General features: G+C 44.2%; 1 protein-coding gene across 2 annotated transcripts; it reads left to right on the top strand.

Moving 5' to 3' along the window:
- The first annotated feature begins 630 nt into the window (after positions 1-630).
- Positions 631-16,507, top strand: LOC311268334 (trinucleotide repeat-containing gene 6B protein-like). 2 transcript variants are annotated; one of them, XM_084371929.1, is made up of 21 exons: positions 631-899; positions 2,324-2,411; positions 2,851-2,872; positions 3,208-3,654; positions 4,016-6,832; positions 7,072-7,224; positions 7,407-7,597; positions 7,776-7,838; positions 8,051-8,209; positions 8,389-8,526; positions 9,327-9,563; positions 9,796-9,903; positions 10,188-10,395; positions 10,899-11,051; positions 11,260-11,427; positions 11,642-11,788; positions 12,488-12,580; positions 12,864-13,079; positions 13,347-13,417; positions 14,228-14,367; positions 14,460-16,507. In XM_084371929.1, the coding sequence occupies exons 2-21, from the start codon at positions 2,355-2,357 to the stop codon at positions 15,031-15,033; spliced, it is 6,162 nt and encodes a 2,053-aa protein (XP_084228055.1). In that variant the 5' UTR covers positions 631-899; positions 2,324-2,354; the 3' UTR covers positions 15,034-16,507. The 2 variants fall into 2 exon arrangements, with proteins under 2 accessions (XP_084228055.1, XP_084228054.1); XM_084371928.1 differs by having other exon boundaries at positions 631-955.
- The last annotated feature ends 69 nt before the right edge of the window (positions 16,508-16,576 follow it).

The following is a 16,576-nucleotide window of genomic DNA, read 5'->3' as shown; positions in this document are numbered from 1 at the left end:
ACTTATAACCTGAAACACAAATATAATATTGACACGATAATGGAAAACCAAACCAAACTGTAGAACCGCTCAACTAGTAGAGACAATGTTTTTATTAATTCCCACTATAAGACATAGTGCATATTTCATTAAAGGGCAAATTGTAGAACTACCTGGAACAACCACGACAAGAAGAATAAGATATACCATCCTGATAAATCAAATTGTGTAATAAAGCAATAAAAAAAACTCTTCAGAAGCTCTTTTGGACAATCAGGAAACTTTTAACTGTAACTAAAGTTACACAAACATCACAGTATTCCTGACAGATCAAAATAAATAACAGTGCACACAATTATTCAGCAAAATTATACTTTTTCATTCATGGAATAAAAAGCTAAAACATGTAAAAAAAAATAAAATTAAAATTTTAAAAAAGTAAGTGTGTTGCTCAGAAAGGCAACCAGTTTCCCATAAGGTCATTCACAGTCTCACACAGTAAATGTATTCACAGACTTTTAAGCCATTTGTTTACTTATTTATCCCTCCGCGTGCATGACGTCATGTTTCCAGTGATCGGCCGCCCTCTGGTGGACAGTGTCGGTAGGTGCCCCGCTCTTCCTCCCCTCTCTGATCAACAACCAGCTTGGTGATATCATATGCTGGCTAAACCTCCACACAGAAGCAAAATGGCCGATAGTAAACTAACCGATCATACAGCGTCTGACAGTCATCAAGGGGTTATGCATGTTTTGTTTACAGCTTGAGAACTACAGTCGCTCAAAAAGGATACTCGCCTTTCTTCAATTTTTCTACGATTAACATTTCGCCTTTCGGTGATGTCATTTCTTATTCAATTTAGCCTTGGAAGCCTCGAAGAACTAGCTCGCTAGGCTAGCTACCTTGCTAGCCTGCTAGCGGTAGGTCTGCAAGAATTTTTGCACAGAAGCACTTTATGTCCTATGTGATTCCCGAAGTGAGTATTCAGTATTAACGTTCTGCGTTTTGGTAGCTTTCATTGTGTATGTACTGAGTAAAGAAGTCGGTTATTTCCACCTTTACATAGCCAACAACAATTGGGTTTCAGTTTTAGAGTAGCTTCGCTTGTTACGCGTTGCAATGCTGAAGAAACGTCACTGAAGTTCGTCGTTTTATTTGGCCCTGTCGACCGTTCGTACTGATGAACCAGCTTGCTAGCATCTGTTTGCTGACTTTTTATTTGTGTTTTTGTACCCACTGTTATGTTACGACTTATAACAGTCAAATGTGTTCATGAAATGCACCGTGTTTGAAAATAATGGTGATGTTGTTAGCTAACATTTCGTGCCTGTTGTCTGCAGTCAACTGCGTAGAGGTTAGATTCGTCGCGCGGAGCGACAGAGGCACCTTGCTCTGGGACAGTCTACCGTCGCGAGCCCCCGACTCTTGAGGTCACGGCACAGTGCTCACCAGCTGCTTTAAAGTCGACTAGCATTAGGTAGTTTCTCGCCCGAATGAAGCTCTTCTTGTGGTCCCCAGTAGCCACACACCCATTCCTGACTGGCCTGTTATTCACTTAAAAATCCACTTTGCTTGCTCCCAATGCAACTGCAAACATCTGCGTCGTAGGGGTTCTCATACACTACACAAAGGTATACATAAAGCTACGTAAATGGAGGGTACAGTGAAGGTTTGTTCAGTTAGCTTTACAACAGTGCTATGTGACATGGTGCTAATTATGTGCAGCTTAGCTAACAGGAACCCTGGGCCCAGTCGTATTTACAGCGCTCTGGTATTTGAGATCCCTTTACATTACCACATATAACCGTTTTGTCTCACACGAAAACAGACTCACGTGGCTTAGTTATAACTTATATTTTCATATCGTATAGGATTACTTTTGGCAGGTAAGAGGTCAGCGAGAGCTTTCATGGCACTAGACAGTACTCGTCACATTAAAGCTAGTGCTCTGTGGATCATGCTGCTCTTACTGTCTCTATTGCAATGCAGAATAACTTGAATTTTCCTTATATCTCTTGGAGTTTGAAGTCCCTTGTTTGTTTGGCTGCTGCCTGGGTTGTCTGTTGGTTGGAATTGCAATCGTTTGCTGGTTAATGAATTATGCAGTGAGATGCTAGGCTACCAAGGACTGTTGTCAAGCTGTCTGCTCTTGGTTAACGTTACAATCCTTACAACATTGACTATGTAGGAGAATACTTAGCCTTGATCTGATGACATGCATATTATCCATTTGGAGTAAATGTCTTAATGTATGTAGGGGTATATGTTTGTGAGTGTTAAATTACTATTAAGTATGGCTTGAGGTGTAACATAAATAATTGAATGTGTACATTTCTCTTCACAGACAGGAGAATCAGGAAAGGGAACAGTAGTTCATGGAAGACAAGAAAAAGAAGAAAGAAGATAAAAAGAAAAGGGAAACCTCTCAGAAGGTAAATAGTGTCACCAAAAATTGACAGCTGATTTGAACTTTCTGTTTTGCAGAGAATCAATGTGATATTCCTTCTTCCATATCATTAACACTGACTCTGCCAGTATTGTTTTGTTGGTTGGAGTGGATGCATTTCAAAATGAATTTGCCATCTTTATGATTTTATTAGGTAATTGAGGTTAGAGAGTGAATTTGTAATGTGAAATATTCAGTGTCATATCTTTATCTTCACTTTAAACAATAGGCTGCTGGTATATTTTTCAGTTTCAGTTGCGAGGCTAAATTAGTAATATTACACTTTTAGGTGTACATGGATGGTAGGTAGTGATCTCAAAACAAAACAACGTTACATTTTCTTGTTGCCTTTTATTTTTCATCAGTTTGCCAGCAGCAAATTCTCTTCTGCTTTGTATCTGACTCCCTTTATCTTTCTATTTTAGGTGCCAGAACAGAAAATCAAAGGTATGTTTAGTTTTTTCCTTTTGTTTATCTCATCATCACACGCTTCCTTTTTCACTTTCTGTTCCATAAGATAATGTCAGTGGTATGGTGTTTACGTCATATTGTTAAATGTGCTTTAATCAGCAGTACCCTGCTCTTTTAATAGCTTTAATGTATAGTGATGACCTAGGGAGTTAAGCATAGGTTTATGCACTTTGCACATTTTCTTAAACTTTTCTTGAACTATGACCAATAGAGTAGCTTAACCTACCTGCAGCTGAGTAACATACACCCTCTTCCTCTTTTTATCATATGCTAATTAGTGAGTCAAACACTTGGTTATTTGTGCATTTCAGTGCCAGAATCAGCCAAGCCCTCCTGTTCCCAGCCTCTCGCCACCCCAGGCTCAGTGTCCCCCAGCCCTGGCCCTGTTGCCCCCTCATCCCCCAGTCCTGGTGCAGCCGGGGTTTCTGCACAAGTTCCTCCTGGTGGCGGGAACAATGCAAAGCAGCGGACTGCTGTGGCCAACGGACAGCCCTCCTCCTCCTCCTCCCCCTCTGGAAGCCAGACCTCCCAGCAGCAGCGATACATGTCCAGAGAGGTTCCACCAAGATTTCGCTGCCAGCAGGACCATAAAGTGCTACTGAAGAGGGGCCAGCCACCGCTGTCCTCCATGCTGCTGGGGGGAGGAGGAGGCGAGGGGGGTGCAGGAGGGGTTGGAGGAGGCAGTGGCTGGGCAGCCACCGCACTGCTTTCCTCACAGGGAGCAGATAACCCCAATGCAAACACAGCTGGAGGCACAGGTGGGTTGATGTCTTATCAAGTTTGAAATGGAGTCCAATGAGTGCCATAAAAAGTAGTGATCTTATATTTTAAAGTAGTCCAGGAAATTGCTTTTGTTTTGCAACACCAAAATGTATTTTAAGGTTTATCAAATAGCCACGGCAAGGATTTTACAAAAGCATACAGTCCAGCAGTTGACATAATATAAACTGACTATAATTGTAGTTTTAGAGTTGTACATGACTACAGTGATCTGCATTCACTGTAGTGAATACTTGAAATCTTCAGTAATTTGACCATCATTTGGTTTGTTCTGGAAGTTGAGGATTGTTAATGCTCAATTTGTCAGCTAAATAAATGGTCTCAATTTTGTCTTTATAGATTCCAACCTGGGTTCATCCTCTGCATCACCCCCCAACTCCTCCTCATCTTCATTATGTGTCGCTGCTTTGTCGTCGTCTTCTTCTACTACTACTACTTCAACTTATGCAAATTCCACATGGGGGGCAGGCTCTGGCAGCCCGTCCTCTTCTCAGGGCTGCGGGAAGGTGATTGTGGATGGGACTGACCTGGGGGACTGGCCTAGCATCCTAGGCGGGGCCAAATTGAGTTCTGAAGGGGCTGGAGGAGGGGTGCAGGAGCAAGACTGCCCTGGTAACAACAACAACAACAGTAGTGCCTCATGGAGTGAGAGAAGCATCCAGCAGAAGGGAGGAGCTGTAGGAGGAGGAGCAGGGAACATGGACAATCCTTCCTCACCTCGTTCTTCTCCTCTTTCGTCCTCTTCCTCGCTTAATGAATGTGTTCAGTCAAGTGGTGGTGTGTGGGGCTCTACCACCTCCTCTCAGGTGGAGGCAGGGCCAGGATCAGCAGCATTTTACAATTCCAAAGTCTCCCATCTTCTTCCTGGGCCTGAGGAGAGCCCTGTGAGTGGCAGCAGTAATGTCCCTGGTGCCAATTTCAACCCCAATGTGAACCCCTCTGCCTGGCCTGCCCTGGTTCAGGGCGGGACCTCGACTTCGGCTAGCGACAGCCTTCCACTACATTCATCCATTACTTCAGCTTCCTCGTTCTCGGCCAGCACCACCCTCATCACCACTCACTCTCTTTCATCTGTGAATCAACCTGGTCTCCATCAGCAGCACAATGAGACAGCTGTGGGGGAACAGCAGCAGCACTTAGGAAACCTGGGGCCGGAATCGGGTTCAGGTGGGGGAGCACGAGGAGCAGGACCAAATCAAGAAGGTGGCGATGAGAGGGATTGTGGGGTTACTACTGTTGAAGGCGAGGGGAATGGTAACCTTTCTGGTTCTTCCACTTCCTCCTCTACTGCGTCTTCTTCTTGGAGGTCCATGCCTCCGGTGTCCTCTGACCACAGTGCAGGTGCCGCACAGGCAGATGGATGGGGTGGAGGAGGGACTGTAGCTCAGGGGCAGGAAGGGAATGTGTGGGGCTTTGGTAGCCAGGGTGACAAGGCAGGGTGGGGCAGGGGAAATGATGGTGGCTCAAATACCCCAGTGGTATCTCAGGGAGCGTGGGAAGGAGGCAGTTTAGAAGCGGAGTGGGGTGGCACAGTGGGAGGTGCAGGTTCGAGTAACTTAGCAATAGGAGGTGGAAGAGGAGGAGATGGGAGCAGCAACAGCAGCAGTAGTGGAGGCAGTGTAGGTCTTGGTGGCAGTGTTTTGCAGGACTCCGCCTCACCAAAGTTTGCAACTATGACAAAAGCTTGGGACAATCAGAAAGGGACTGAAAGTGGGGACAGTGCAGTTGGGGAGTGGGGTGGACAGGGTGGAGGCACTGGAGGTGGAGGACCCTCATCCTCTAGTGGAGGGGGGTCTATAGCTGGAAGTGTTGGAGGAGGCAGTGATAGTGGGCAAAAGCAGGAGGGATCCTCGTCTGCATGCCAGAAGACCTCCAATGCTGAAGTGGCCTTACTTGGCATGCTCAATCGATCTGACCTGGACCCCAGGGTCCTGTCTAACACAGGCTGGGGGCAGACCCAGATTCGACAGAATGTGGCCTGGGATCTGGACAACGCAAGAGGAGGAGGAAATAGAAATGAAAGAAGCGCTTCATCTTCCACAGCATTCTCATCAGCAACCATGAACACTACCACTAGTCGCGGTCCTGGGTACCCGTCAAACACCAGTTCAATAACTAATGATCTATCTGCTGGCAGTCACACGACTAGCCACAACTCTGGCCCTGCTACAGTGAGGGATGGCTGGGATGGTGGTGCTACACAGTCCACCTGTGGTTCTCACATGCCTGGTAACACTATAAGAAAGCCAGGAACACCCGAAGAAGATATGGAGGGCAACCAGGGCAAGGCAGCTGGAGGCTGGGGTGATCTCCCGCCTGAAAAGCAGGGCAAAGGATGGGGGACTGAAGAACAACAATGGGGGGATCGTAGAGGTAGAGGAGGGAACTGGAGAGACTTTGGAGAACAGGGTAGTGGGTGGGGAGACGGTCCAGAGGATAAACAGGGCAGGACAGGAGGTTGGAAGGGGGCTGGAAGAGGAGAAGCGGGTGGTTGGGGAGGAGACTGGGGACAGAGAGACTCTATGCCTGGAGGTGGGAGTGGTGATGGGCGAAGCAGAGGTGGAAGCAACACTGATGAGGGATCTTCCTGGGGTAATTTGGAAGAAGGCGGATCTCAGCGAGGAGGATGGGGAGGAGGAGATGTGGGTGGAGGCAAATCCCACCAGGACTGGGGGGGTACCAAGCCCCATGCAGCAGCACAGATACCAAACAGCCAAGTGGCACCAATGAAAGCCCCAAATCAACAGCAGCACCAATCACAGGGCCAGCAGCCACAAGGAGGTCCCATGCAGGGAGGGTGGAACAGCCGGTCCAACGTTGGAGGTGGTGGTCCACCTTCCAAGAATCAGAACCAAAGTTCGGGCTGGACTTCCGGCCCGATCCCCCAGCTCTCCGGAGGTGGGAGTGACTCCCTGGAGCCCAGTGGCTGGGAAGAGCCCTCCCCTCAGTCCATCAGTCGCAAAATGGAAATCGATGATGGCACTTCAGCCTGGGGAGACCCAACCCGCTACAACAGCAAGAATGTGAATTTGTGGGACAAAAAAAGTGCTGCAGCCGACCAAAGCCAGGTCCCACCACCCACGCAGCAACAACCACCTAGAAGGCAGCAGGGGATTCAGCACAGCAGGGATACAAACCCTGGCAGTACTGCAGTTGGTAAGTCGAAGGTGAACTGGTTAAAAATAGAAATAAGATAAGTTTGCATTCAGCAGGCCAAAACCAAACTAGACTGAACGTCAATTAATGCAAGTATATATATTTATATATATAATCTTCCAAATATCAGGAACAGCTTGCTTATGTCAGCCTAATTAACACCTCATTGACTCTTGCCATCAAAAAAAATTTACACATTTAACTGCATGTTAAAAGTGTTCCTTTTCATCAATCTCCAGGTCCAGGTATGTGGGGAGGTGGTGTACAATCTGTGGATAATGGTACAGCTGCTTGGGGTCAGACGTCAGATGCAGCAACGGGTTGGGGCGATCCAGATGAACCCAGCAAAGCCTCTGGCTGGGGGACCCCTTCACCCAACCCTGTTAAACCTGGTAAGAGAAGTAACAATGTGTATAATTCAAAATATTAAAATATCGGAGTTCTGTGTTAATGCTCTCTATCAATCTGAGACATGACACAGAGACTTTTTTCAATTTGAATTGGGTTCACCATTTGTCAAATGGACGAAATACTGCCAACATTATCATAACCATTTGCTTTGATGTTGCTGCAGGCACCAAGTCAATGGAAAGCTGGGGTGGGAAGGGAGAGGGCTCTGTTGCAGCCTCCCGTCACCCCAGCTGGGATGAGGAAGATGATGGTGGTGGAGGGGTCTGGAACAGCACTGGCTCCCAGGGAAGCAGCTCCTCCTTTAACTCTGGAGGCTGGGGTCAGACACATGGTGGAAAGAGAGGGAACATCAAGGTAGACAGAAGGAGTTTTAGGACACACAAACAAGTTTGTGTCCTCTCTTAGTTTACTGTATTAAGACAATGCAGTTCTTACTTTGTTTAGTAACATTCCTCAATGCTGACAGCCATTTACTCTTTCTTATTCCCATTTTTTTTTGGCTGAGAGTAATGTTATTATTTCTTTCCTAAAGAGTGGAGGAGGGGACAGCTGGATGAACCCAGTCTCACGGCAGTTTTCAAACATGGGCCTTCTGGTAAGATTTTTTTTTTAAAATGTTTAAAATTTCAAGCTATTGAAAACAGCAGTTGTTATATGTTCTTAAATGCTTTACTTGAATGTCTTACCTGTCATATTGCTGTTTTTTTGGAAGATACTCAATGAAAACTCTCTTACAAAACTTGCTTTACCCAAATTGATAATGTGATTTTGATTAATGGATTATCAATGTACTTCGCTGTTTCTTAGGGTGATGACCCAAGTCTTGACAAAAAGATGGAAGGAGACAAGAGAGGAATAACTGACTATAATGGAGAGATGCGGAGAGGAGGAAGAGGTGCAGGAGGTTACCGCATACCTAGTTCCAAAGACATGGGCCCTGTTGACATGGGGCCTTATGGTGAAAAGGTATGAAGCTGTTTTTTTGTTTTTTTTTCAACTTTTAATGTTGTCAATATCTGCTACATGGGTGTTAAATTCTGTATGTTAGTTGCGCTAACTTGATGATGTTAAAAAAAGTACTATGAAATAAGAAAACTTCACCACAAATGCATTGCTATTGTCGTATGCTTTCCATTGTACTACAGATGGGTGGCCATGGAGTGTTTGTCGGCAGTGGCGGAGGTATGCCTACGCCTCGAGGGATGCACCAGCCTGGCATGCATCCGATGAACCCCTCCCAGGGGTTACGTGCTCAAGTGCCTCATCAGTTCCTGTCTGCTCAGGTCTGTTGTCTACTGTCGCTGATGTAAATAGTCATGATGAATGTTGTATTTGGGAGTGATGTAATCTCCTGAGTTCTGCCAATGTTAACTTCACACAAACACAGGTTTTTGTTCATTGTCTGTTTTTCTCTACTAAGTAAATAGTTCCCATAATGCTGTTGCTGCACATTGGAAATAATTAAGGGGAAATTCGTATGCAGTAAACCCATATCAGTATATTATTCCTGTTAGTAAACTCTCACAAATTGTTTGTGGGTTAGGTCTTGAGCAGGATTATTGATTGCCTGATTACCTTGTGGATTGGCAATAAATAATAGCAGTGGCTAAGGCTTTTAGGCTAGGGGATAGCTTTTAAGAGGCCATTAACATTTAGACAATAAGAAATCATCAATTTTGTTTTATTTGTTTCCTGTTTATTGTATATTAACTGTTTATTAAATGGTTTTATTTTCCCAGTATTCCTCAGTTCTCTGTTTATTAGGCAATTTGTAACATTGTTAAGTTGTTGGTGGTTCTAATTCACCACCTTAGACAGTAATACATCTTGAAGCTTCTCGACTTCATGAAATGCTGGCTAATAGAGATTTTATTCTTCCAGGTCAATAGTTTTTGATCCTGTGCGTCTGTCATTAAGAGTTGATGATGTGCAAGGATTTTCTTCAAACTTTTGAATTTACATTTTTTAATCATTCATAAATTTGAAATGAATTGAGCTGAATGAATGCAGTGCCGTTTCTCATATTTCTTATATGCAAGTGTTGATCAACAGCCATGTATAAAGATATTTATGTGCCATGCAGGTGCCGGGTCCTATGCTGAAGCAGATGCCCTCTCCTGGTGGCAGTGTGGGTGGAGTGGTTGGAGGAGTGGGAGGAGTGGGAGGAGTGGGAGGTGTTGGTGGTGTTGGTGGTGTTGGAAGTGTCGGAGGGGTTGGTGGTGTTGGTGGTGTTGGTGGAGGAGTATTCCCTCCTCAAATTTCCCCACAGCAGCTAGCAATGCTCAGCAACATTTACCCCCACATGCAGCAGTTCCATCTGGTAAGGGGCTAAATGTTAGCATGTCGATTGATGGATTTATTCATCACATTTAGAAAAATAATGCATAGTTGTCTGTTTTATCTGCCTTTGTGTAACCATGTATTGAAATGACTTAAAATACGTGATCAATCATAATAAATCCACCCCTAATAATGTACTTGCAGTGTCTATGTGTGAACCTAGCCTATGCATTCATCTCCATCTCTAACCATTTCTGCCCACCTACCCTTAGGCTTGTCAGCTCTTGCTACAACAGCAGCAACAGCAGCAGCAGCTTCTGCAAAACCAGAGGAAGTTCCCTCAGCCTCAGCCTCTCAGGCAACAGCCAGACCCACAGCAGGTGAGCATAGTCAAGTTCTATACCACACAATGCATTGTCATCGGGACTTAAACCATTACCATTTATTTTCTCTGCTGCAAAACCGTTACCTTGATCAAACTAAAGATGTGTGGTCTATGCTGGTTAAATGTTGTTTTTTTAACTGGAGGTAATAAGTTGAGCTTTCTGTAAAGCTCTAAATGTGGTAGATAAGATGGCAATTCATCAAGACAATAAGAGACCATTTACTGTACTGAGCATTTGTACTTATAGTAATTTATTTTCTCGGATCTTGTCCCTTTCAGCTGGCAAGGATAATGGCTATTCTGCAGCAGCAGAGACAGCATCAGCAGGGTGGAGTTGGAGCAGCAGCAGGAGGAGGGAGCTCCAAACTTTCCCCCTCTCACCTGGGAGGAGGCCTGTCCAAACAGCCCATGGTAGACTCCCTTCCACATCCTGGAATGGGGGCCCCCTTATCAGACCTTCATGCCAAAACGCAAGGGATGTACTCTGGTGAGTTCAACAGGCAACATGTTTGTGGGTTAGACTCCATTGGTTAGATGTGATGCAGTCAGCTAAATATCTAACTATAAATACAACTGGTGTACGGTTTGAAGTTTGATGTTTACTTTTAGCTGTGTTTGTTAGGTTGCTAAAATAGCATGATAGAGTGCCATCTTAGGCTACATGTAGTCAGCAAATCAGCAGAGACTGACATTTAGGATCAAGTGTGCCTCAGGGTAATGGTGTACAGCCCTGTCCACCTGCACTAATAGAGTCTCAGTATCATGTCACTAATTTGTCTGTTTGTCTAGGTGAGCCAGTAAGAACCATCCAGTTCTATCTATTAAACTAGTGTAGTGTGACACAGACACCTTATCTTTTGTAATCATTGTTGATAAAACAATGGTCCTCCATTTTAAATTGCCCCTTACCTTAGAGCAATCTCAGCCCTGAACAGAACATTAGTAAAAATGTAATGTATCCATGAGTGTTTGTGTTTTTTTACTTGTCAGGGCTTGCCCCAGGTGGTAACCTGTCAGGACTGGAACTCGGTCCCATGATGGGAGGGATGAAGGACACAGGGGGACAGCAATCGCGCTTCAAATGGATGATGGAGGGACACTCCCCAGCTCCATCTCCCCCTGACTCAACCCTTCACAAGAACGGTAGGTTAACAGATGGTTTACAATATGATGAAGGCAAAATTCACTTTGGGAAAGCACACCTCCCAGGCTGTTGTCAATCTGGTTATAACTGCATTCTTGATCACCTTCTTTCACAATGCATCTGAATGAACCACTGCAAATTAAGGTTACGTGAGATATATTCATGTCAATCGGTTTGACCTTATTTCCTTTCTCTGCTGTTCCCAAGGCCCTTTACCCAGTGCTATAAAGGTGAGAGGGGGATCCCCTTACGCCCAGTATGAAATACTGGGCAGTGATGGTTTAGGGATTCCCCCTCAAGGCTCTGCTGACAGCTGGCACCGGACCCCTGGGAGTAAAATGGGAAACAAACCTGCCACATCCAGCTGGCCTCCAGGTGAGTGTCTATATCTGCTACATGCTCCCAAAGGGCTGTCTGTAATTATGAATACTTACATATGTCAACTGACTCAATACTCACTGTATATATCTCAGAAGCTATTGTGCCGTTTTAAAAAAATTGCCTAACCTGAAGCAAAATAGCATTTGCAACTTTTTTGTATAGCCATCCAATATGCAGATCATTTCAGTTTTCTGTTCTCTGATGACAGAGTTCCAGCCTGGCGTGCCCTGGAAAGGAATCCAGAGTAGTGGCGACCCAGAATCTGACCCCTACATAACCCCTGGTAGTGTTCTTGGTTCCCCGGGACCCCCAAGCCTCAACGACTCTGACCACCAGTTACTGCGAGACAACATAGGTATTTGAATGTGCCAAATATTTTGATGAATGTAGCTGTTAATTTTGCATTGGCGCCTAAAATGACAAATCTCAAAAAATTAATGTGGTAAGACAAGTGCCTATTTGGTCCCAAATAAGAGCAATGAATAGATTACAGGGGCTTCCTTGTAATCGCATTAGTTACTTTCACCCAGCAAGAAAAGAATATTTTTTAATTGGAATATTAACTTTTATAGATTAGATAGAACTATCTAAAGTAAAGTCAAGCTCAGGGTTATTAATAAAGCGTGTTACTTGAATTTTCCTTTTGAAGCCACAGCTTTTTCACATGAGAATTAGGGCTGAGCTATGAATTTATCACTGTAGAATTGTGGTATATGGTGAATAAAGATACACAATTCTGTTGTTGGAGTTCAACTTGGAGTGCCAACTGAAAATAACATTTCCTGTTTGGCTTCTCCGGTGTGATGAGCATCAACTGATCTAACTCAATTAACCTTCCACAACCAGACATAAGGCTGAACTTTAAGCATGTTGTTGCCTTGAATGTCTTGCATTCACTCACTGACACCCCATTGTGAAATGTACATGCACAAAGTTCTAGGGGCAAAGGTTTGACAAACAGTATTCCTCATCAGCTGTCGAGCTGTACTATAGTTGCCTTGTCTTGTTTGGGACTCGATGTGTTGCTTTCAGATAACCTTTTAGTGTTTTGTAGGGCCAAACCCCACCCTCAACACCTCGCTGCCTTCACCTGGTGCCTGGCCCTACAGTGCCTCAGACAGTCCCCTCAGCAATGCACACAGCACAGGTATGTAATGATTTTCAAGTATTATTTATTTCCTTCTGCATTTTGACTTTTGAATCTCATTTACTAGTTCTCCCTACTAGTTCAGTTGTCATTTGCTTTTCAGTTTTATTTCTCGTACTATATTGTGTTTGCGCTGTATTTTACTGGTGTATAAGTTATGCTTTTTCTACAAAGATGCCAAAGGAGCTAGCTATACTGTGTCCTCTCCACTCCTATTTCTGTGGTCTGTTTGTCAAAAACTCATTTTCCCCCTCTTTCCCCCACCTCCCCATTTCCTCTTCAGGAAAGTACTCGGAGTACAAGCCCAGCTGGCCCCCAGAGCCCATCGGACAAAACAAGTTGTGGAAGACCAATCGCAACAGCTCACAGCTGCCACGCCCCCCTCCTGGCTTGACCAATCAGAAGCAGGCCTCGCCCTCCCCATGGGGTAGTGGAGGCCCCCGGTTGGCCCGGAGTTGGGGAGGGGGCGGGATGAATCAAGAATCTAGATTTGGGCCAGGTACTGTACTTTTTACAAGGAAAGGTTTGAATTATTTCATAACCATGTCAGATTTCATAACTGAATACCATGTAGAGAAAAACCTTTTTGACAGTGGTATGACGACTCAGGTCCTAGTACAATATCATGAAATGTAGCATAAAAGTCTTTATGCAAATAAGGTAATCTTCAACATAATTTGTCATCAACTATGACATCCCTGCTAATTGTTTCCTCCTGGTCTTTTTTTCTGTTTGTCTCTTCTCTCCTTTTCTTTTTTCTTTATAGGCTCAGCTTGGAGCGATGGTGTTGCCTCCAGAGGCAGCTGTTGGTTGCTGCTGAGTAACCTGACCCCTCAGGTAAAGCGTGAGAAAAAGAAGGGTGGGACAGGCTGAGAGAGATGGAAACTGATACGTAAATTATAAAATTAACGAACAATTTTCAGGGATTTTGATTCCAAAAGTTTTAAATATGAACAGTGTCACCACTGGTAATCCTACTATCTATAAACTAGTGCAGAAGGGTGAGGAAAAGATGTAACGCTAGTATGCTGTGCAAGCTCTATGGAATTAAATTGTTTTTACAACCCCCTCATCAAAATAGAAATTATCCGGGCTATACAGTAAAACAGTTCTGAGACAGACTGGTCGGGGTTTAAATTCAAAAGCATTAAATCGCTGTGCTCATTCATCTGTATTCCCCTTCAGTCTGTCTTATGCAAATTAGATGGAATGATGCATGACCCAGCTGTAATTGGATTGTGAAGTTGGATGAGCCATTTAATCAATTAGGGATTGCACAAATGACACTCACATGACACTGCTCTGGGAATGGCATAGATTCTAACATGTTTAATTGTAAGTCTAGACAAAGTTTTTTGTTTGTGTGGTATCATTTTTTACAGTAATATGTTTAAACAGGCTTACACAATTTACACAACTAAGTGTGACAGAATTACAGAACGATAAAGTCACTGTCTGCAATCTCACTTCATTACTTATTGATACAGGGTTCATACACATAACCATTATATAACCTCTTAGATTTCCTGACCTTTCTCTGGCCTTTTAATTGATGACTCAAGATTGCGGACAATTACTGTAGCATCGTCAAAACACACACACACACACACAATCTTTTCCACTCATACTTATTTCTTAACCCTGTAGATTGACGGCTCCACGCTGAGGACGATCTGCATGCAGCATGGCCCCCTGCTGACCTTCCACCTCGGCCTGACCCAGGGCAGCGCTCTGATTCGCTACAGCAGCCGGCAGGAAGCAGCCAAGGCTCAGGGTGCACTGCACATGTAGGTTAACCAGTAAACTCACTAATGGACATTCGGTATATTTCACATAGAGCATGTTCCTGATGATCCCTTCTCTTGTTACTCTCTCTCAGGTGTGTTCTGGGCAACACCACAATCCTGGCAGAGTTTGTGAGTGAGGAAGAAGTCGCCCGTTATTTTGCACATTCCCAGGCCGGAGGGGCAGAGGGGGCCAGCTCAGGAGGGGCCGCAACCAGCGGGACGCAGGGTTCATCTGGAACAGGCACAGCTGTGGTCAGCAGTGGAGGTAGCTCCCCTGGGAATGAGCGGGCACCAGCAGGCACAACTTCAGGTGGAAATGGAAATGGTGGTGGAGGAGGGGAAAGCGGAGCAGCAGTTCTAGGTAGTGTAAGGTCCTCTGGCTCTGCCTGGCAGAGTCTCGATGGTACAGGAAGTTCTTCAGAAACTTCCTCAGCCCAAGGACCTGGGCTGGGGATATTTTCCCAATGGAGCACCAATGGGGCAGGGGAGGGAGGAGGTGTCAGCGGAGTGGATTCTGGGAGGTCTGGGCTCTGGGGTGGCATGAGTGCGGGATACCCCAGCAGCAGCTTGTGGGGGGCACCGCAAATGGAGGAAAGGCACCAAATGGACAGCCCTGCCGCATTGTTGCCTGGCGACCTGCTGGGGGGAGGGGCTGATTCTATCTGAGGAGCCCCCTCCATTAGCATGTGTAGGTTTGGACACACTGATACATCATACACTGGGATACATATGTATTTACTATAGCACACACAGACACAAACACATTTACATGGTATGCATATTAATGTAAAACACATATACACACATATACATGGTATGCATATTAACGTGCACACACAAAGCAGAAATGTGAGACATGCTTACACACATTCTCGTGGCCAGACTTAAGCTATTATATAAACAAATGCAGGGACTGTTAGATGTGTATACAGCCTTTTTCCACAGATGAAGATTTCAACTGCTTAGACTTGAAACCTGAAACCTGAAACAGAATGAAAAGTCAGTTGGTCTGAAAGACTTGACTGGATTGCAATGTGCTTAGTAAATAGGGGACTTTTCGACAGATTTACATACACATGCACACACCAAATACAGACAAGCCTTCAGACAGATGGGCACTGTAAACAGCATTACCTTCATCGTATAAGAGAACTTAAAACTACTACATGATGTGAGGTTAAAGTGCAGTTTGTATTCACGTCCCCATTGAAAACGGAGACCGAATCCAAACACATGCAAACAGCTCTGATTGAAAACAGAACTGTATCTTACTGTGTATGTTAAGTTAGTTTTTTCTGTTTGTTTGTATGTATGGTTTTAATTTTTGAACAGTGAAAATATTGAAAAATGTCATTGTTCTGTTTTCAAAATGCTGACCTCCTACTGTTGTATCTCACGCACTCTTTCTCTGTTATTCTCTCTTGAACATGTTTGTTACTGTTGCAGTGATAAATGTTAAATTGCTGGCAGTTTGAGGCTATGTTGCATTTCTCCATGTGTCAGTACTGTGCGCAGTATCATACACACTATATGGACATGAGTGTGAGTGAGACTGAGACCAAGTAAGTGGATTAAACCACCACAGTTGTTTTGCGCGCGTGTGTGAGTATGAATGATAGGATAATGTGTGTGTGAGTGTGTGCGCATGTTACTGCCTGTCATAATTTGGGCAAGGCTGCTTACTATACAGAAGGTCTATACAAAAATGTTTTGAGTGCATTCGGTATACTGCTGACTGTGTGTTAAGAAATATTGGCACTAATGCTTTTTTTCTCTCATTTGAAGTTGTTTGGGTTTTTTTTTTTTTAGCAGACTTGTCTTTTTTTATTGTCCGACCTGCAATAATAAAAAAGAACATTTTAATGACACAAAGAGCTGAAGGCATATGCGTTGAGAAAATGGACATGCCAAATCTTATCAAACTGTGTGGAGTGGGAGGGAGGGGTGGGACGGGTTGTTTACAGATGCAGAGTAAAGAGTTACCGTACGTTTTTAATGTTCTGTTGTTGTGTATTCGTTTTAAATTAAGACAGGCTTTAACACTCCTGTTCAGTGTTTTCGTTATGAGATTTTACAAAGGAAAAATTTATTTAAACAAATGAGAACAAGATTAATAAAGATGAAAGTATTGGCTTCTAAATGTGTCCTTCTGGTCATTTGTAATGTATTTTCTTTATGTGTCACTTTAGGTTTCTGGATGGTGAAAAGT

This window comes from Pagrus pagrus (assembly GCF_965226575.1).
Source record: "Pagrus pagrus genome assembly, chromosome: 13".
NCBI classification, from domain to species: Eukaryota; Metazoa; Chordata; class Actinopteri; order Spariformes; family Sparidae; genus Pagrus; species Pagrus pagrus.
Note: the sequence above shows the minus strand (reverse complement) of the source record. Positions and strands in the feature narration are given on the sequence as shown.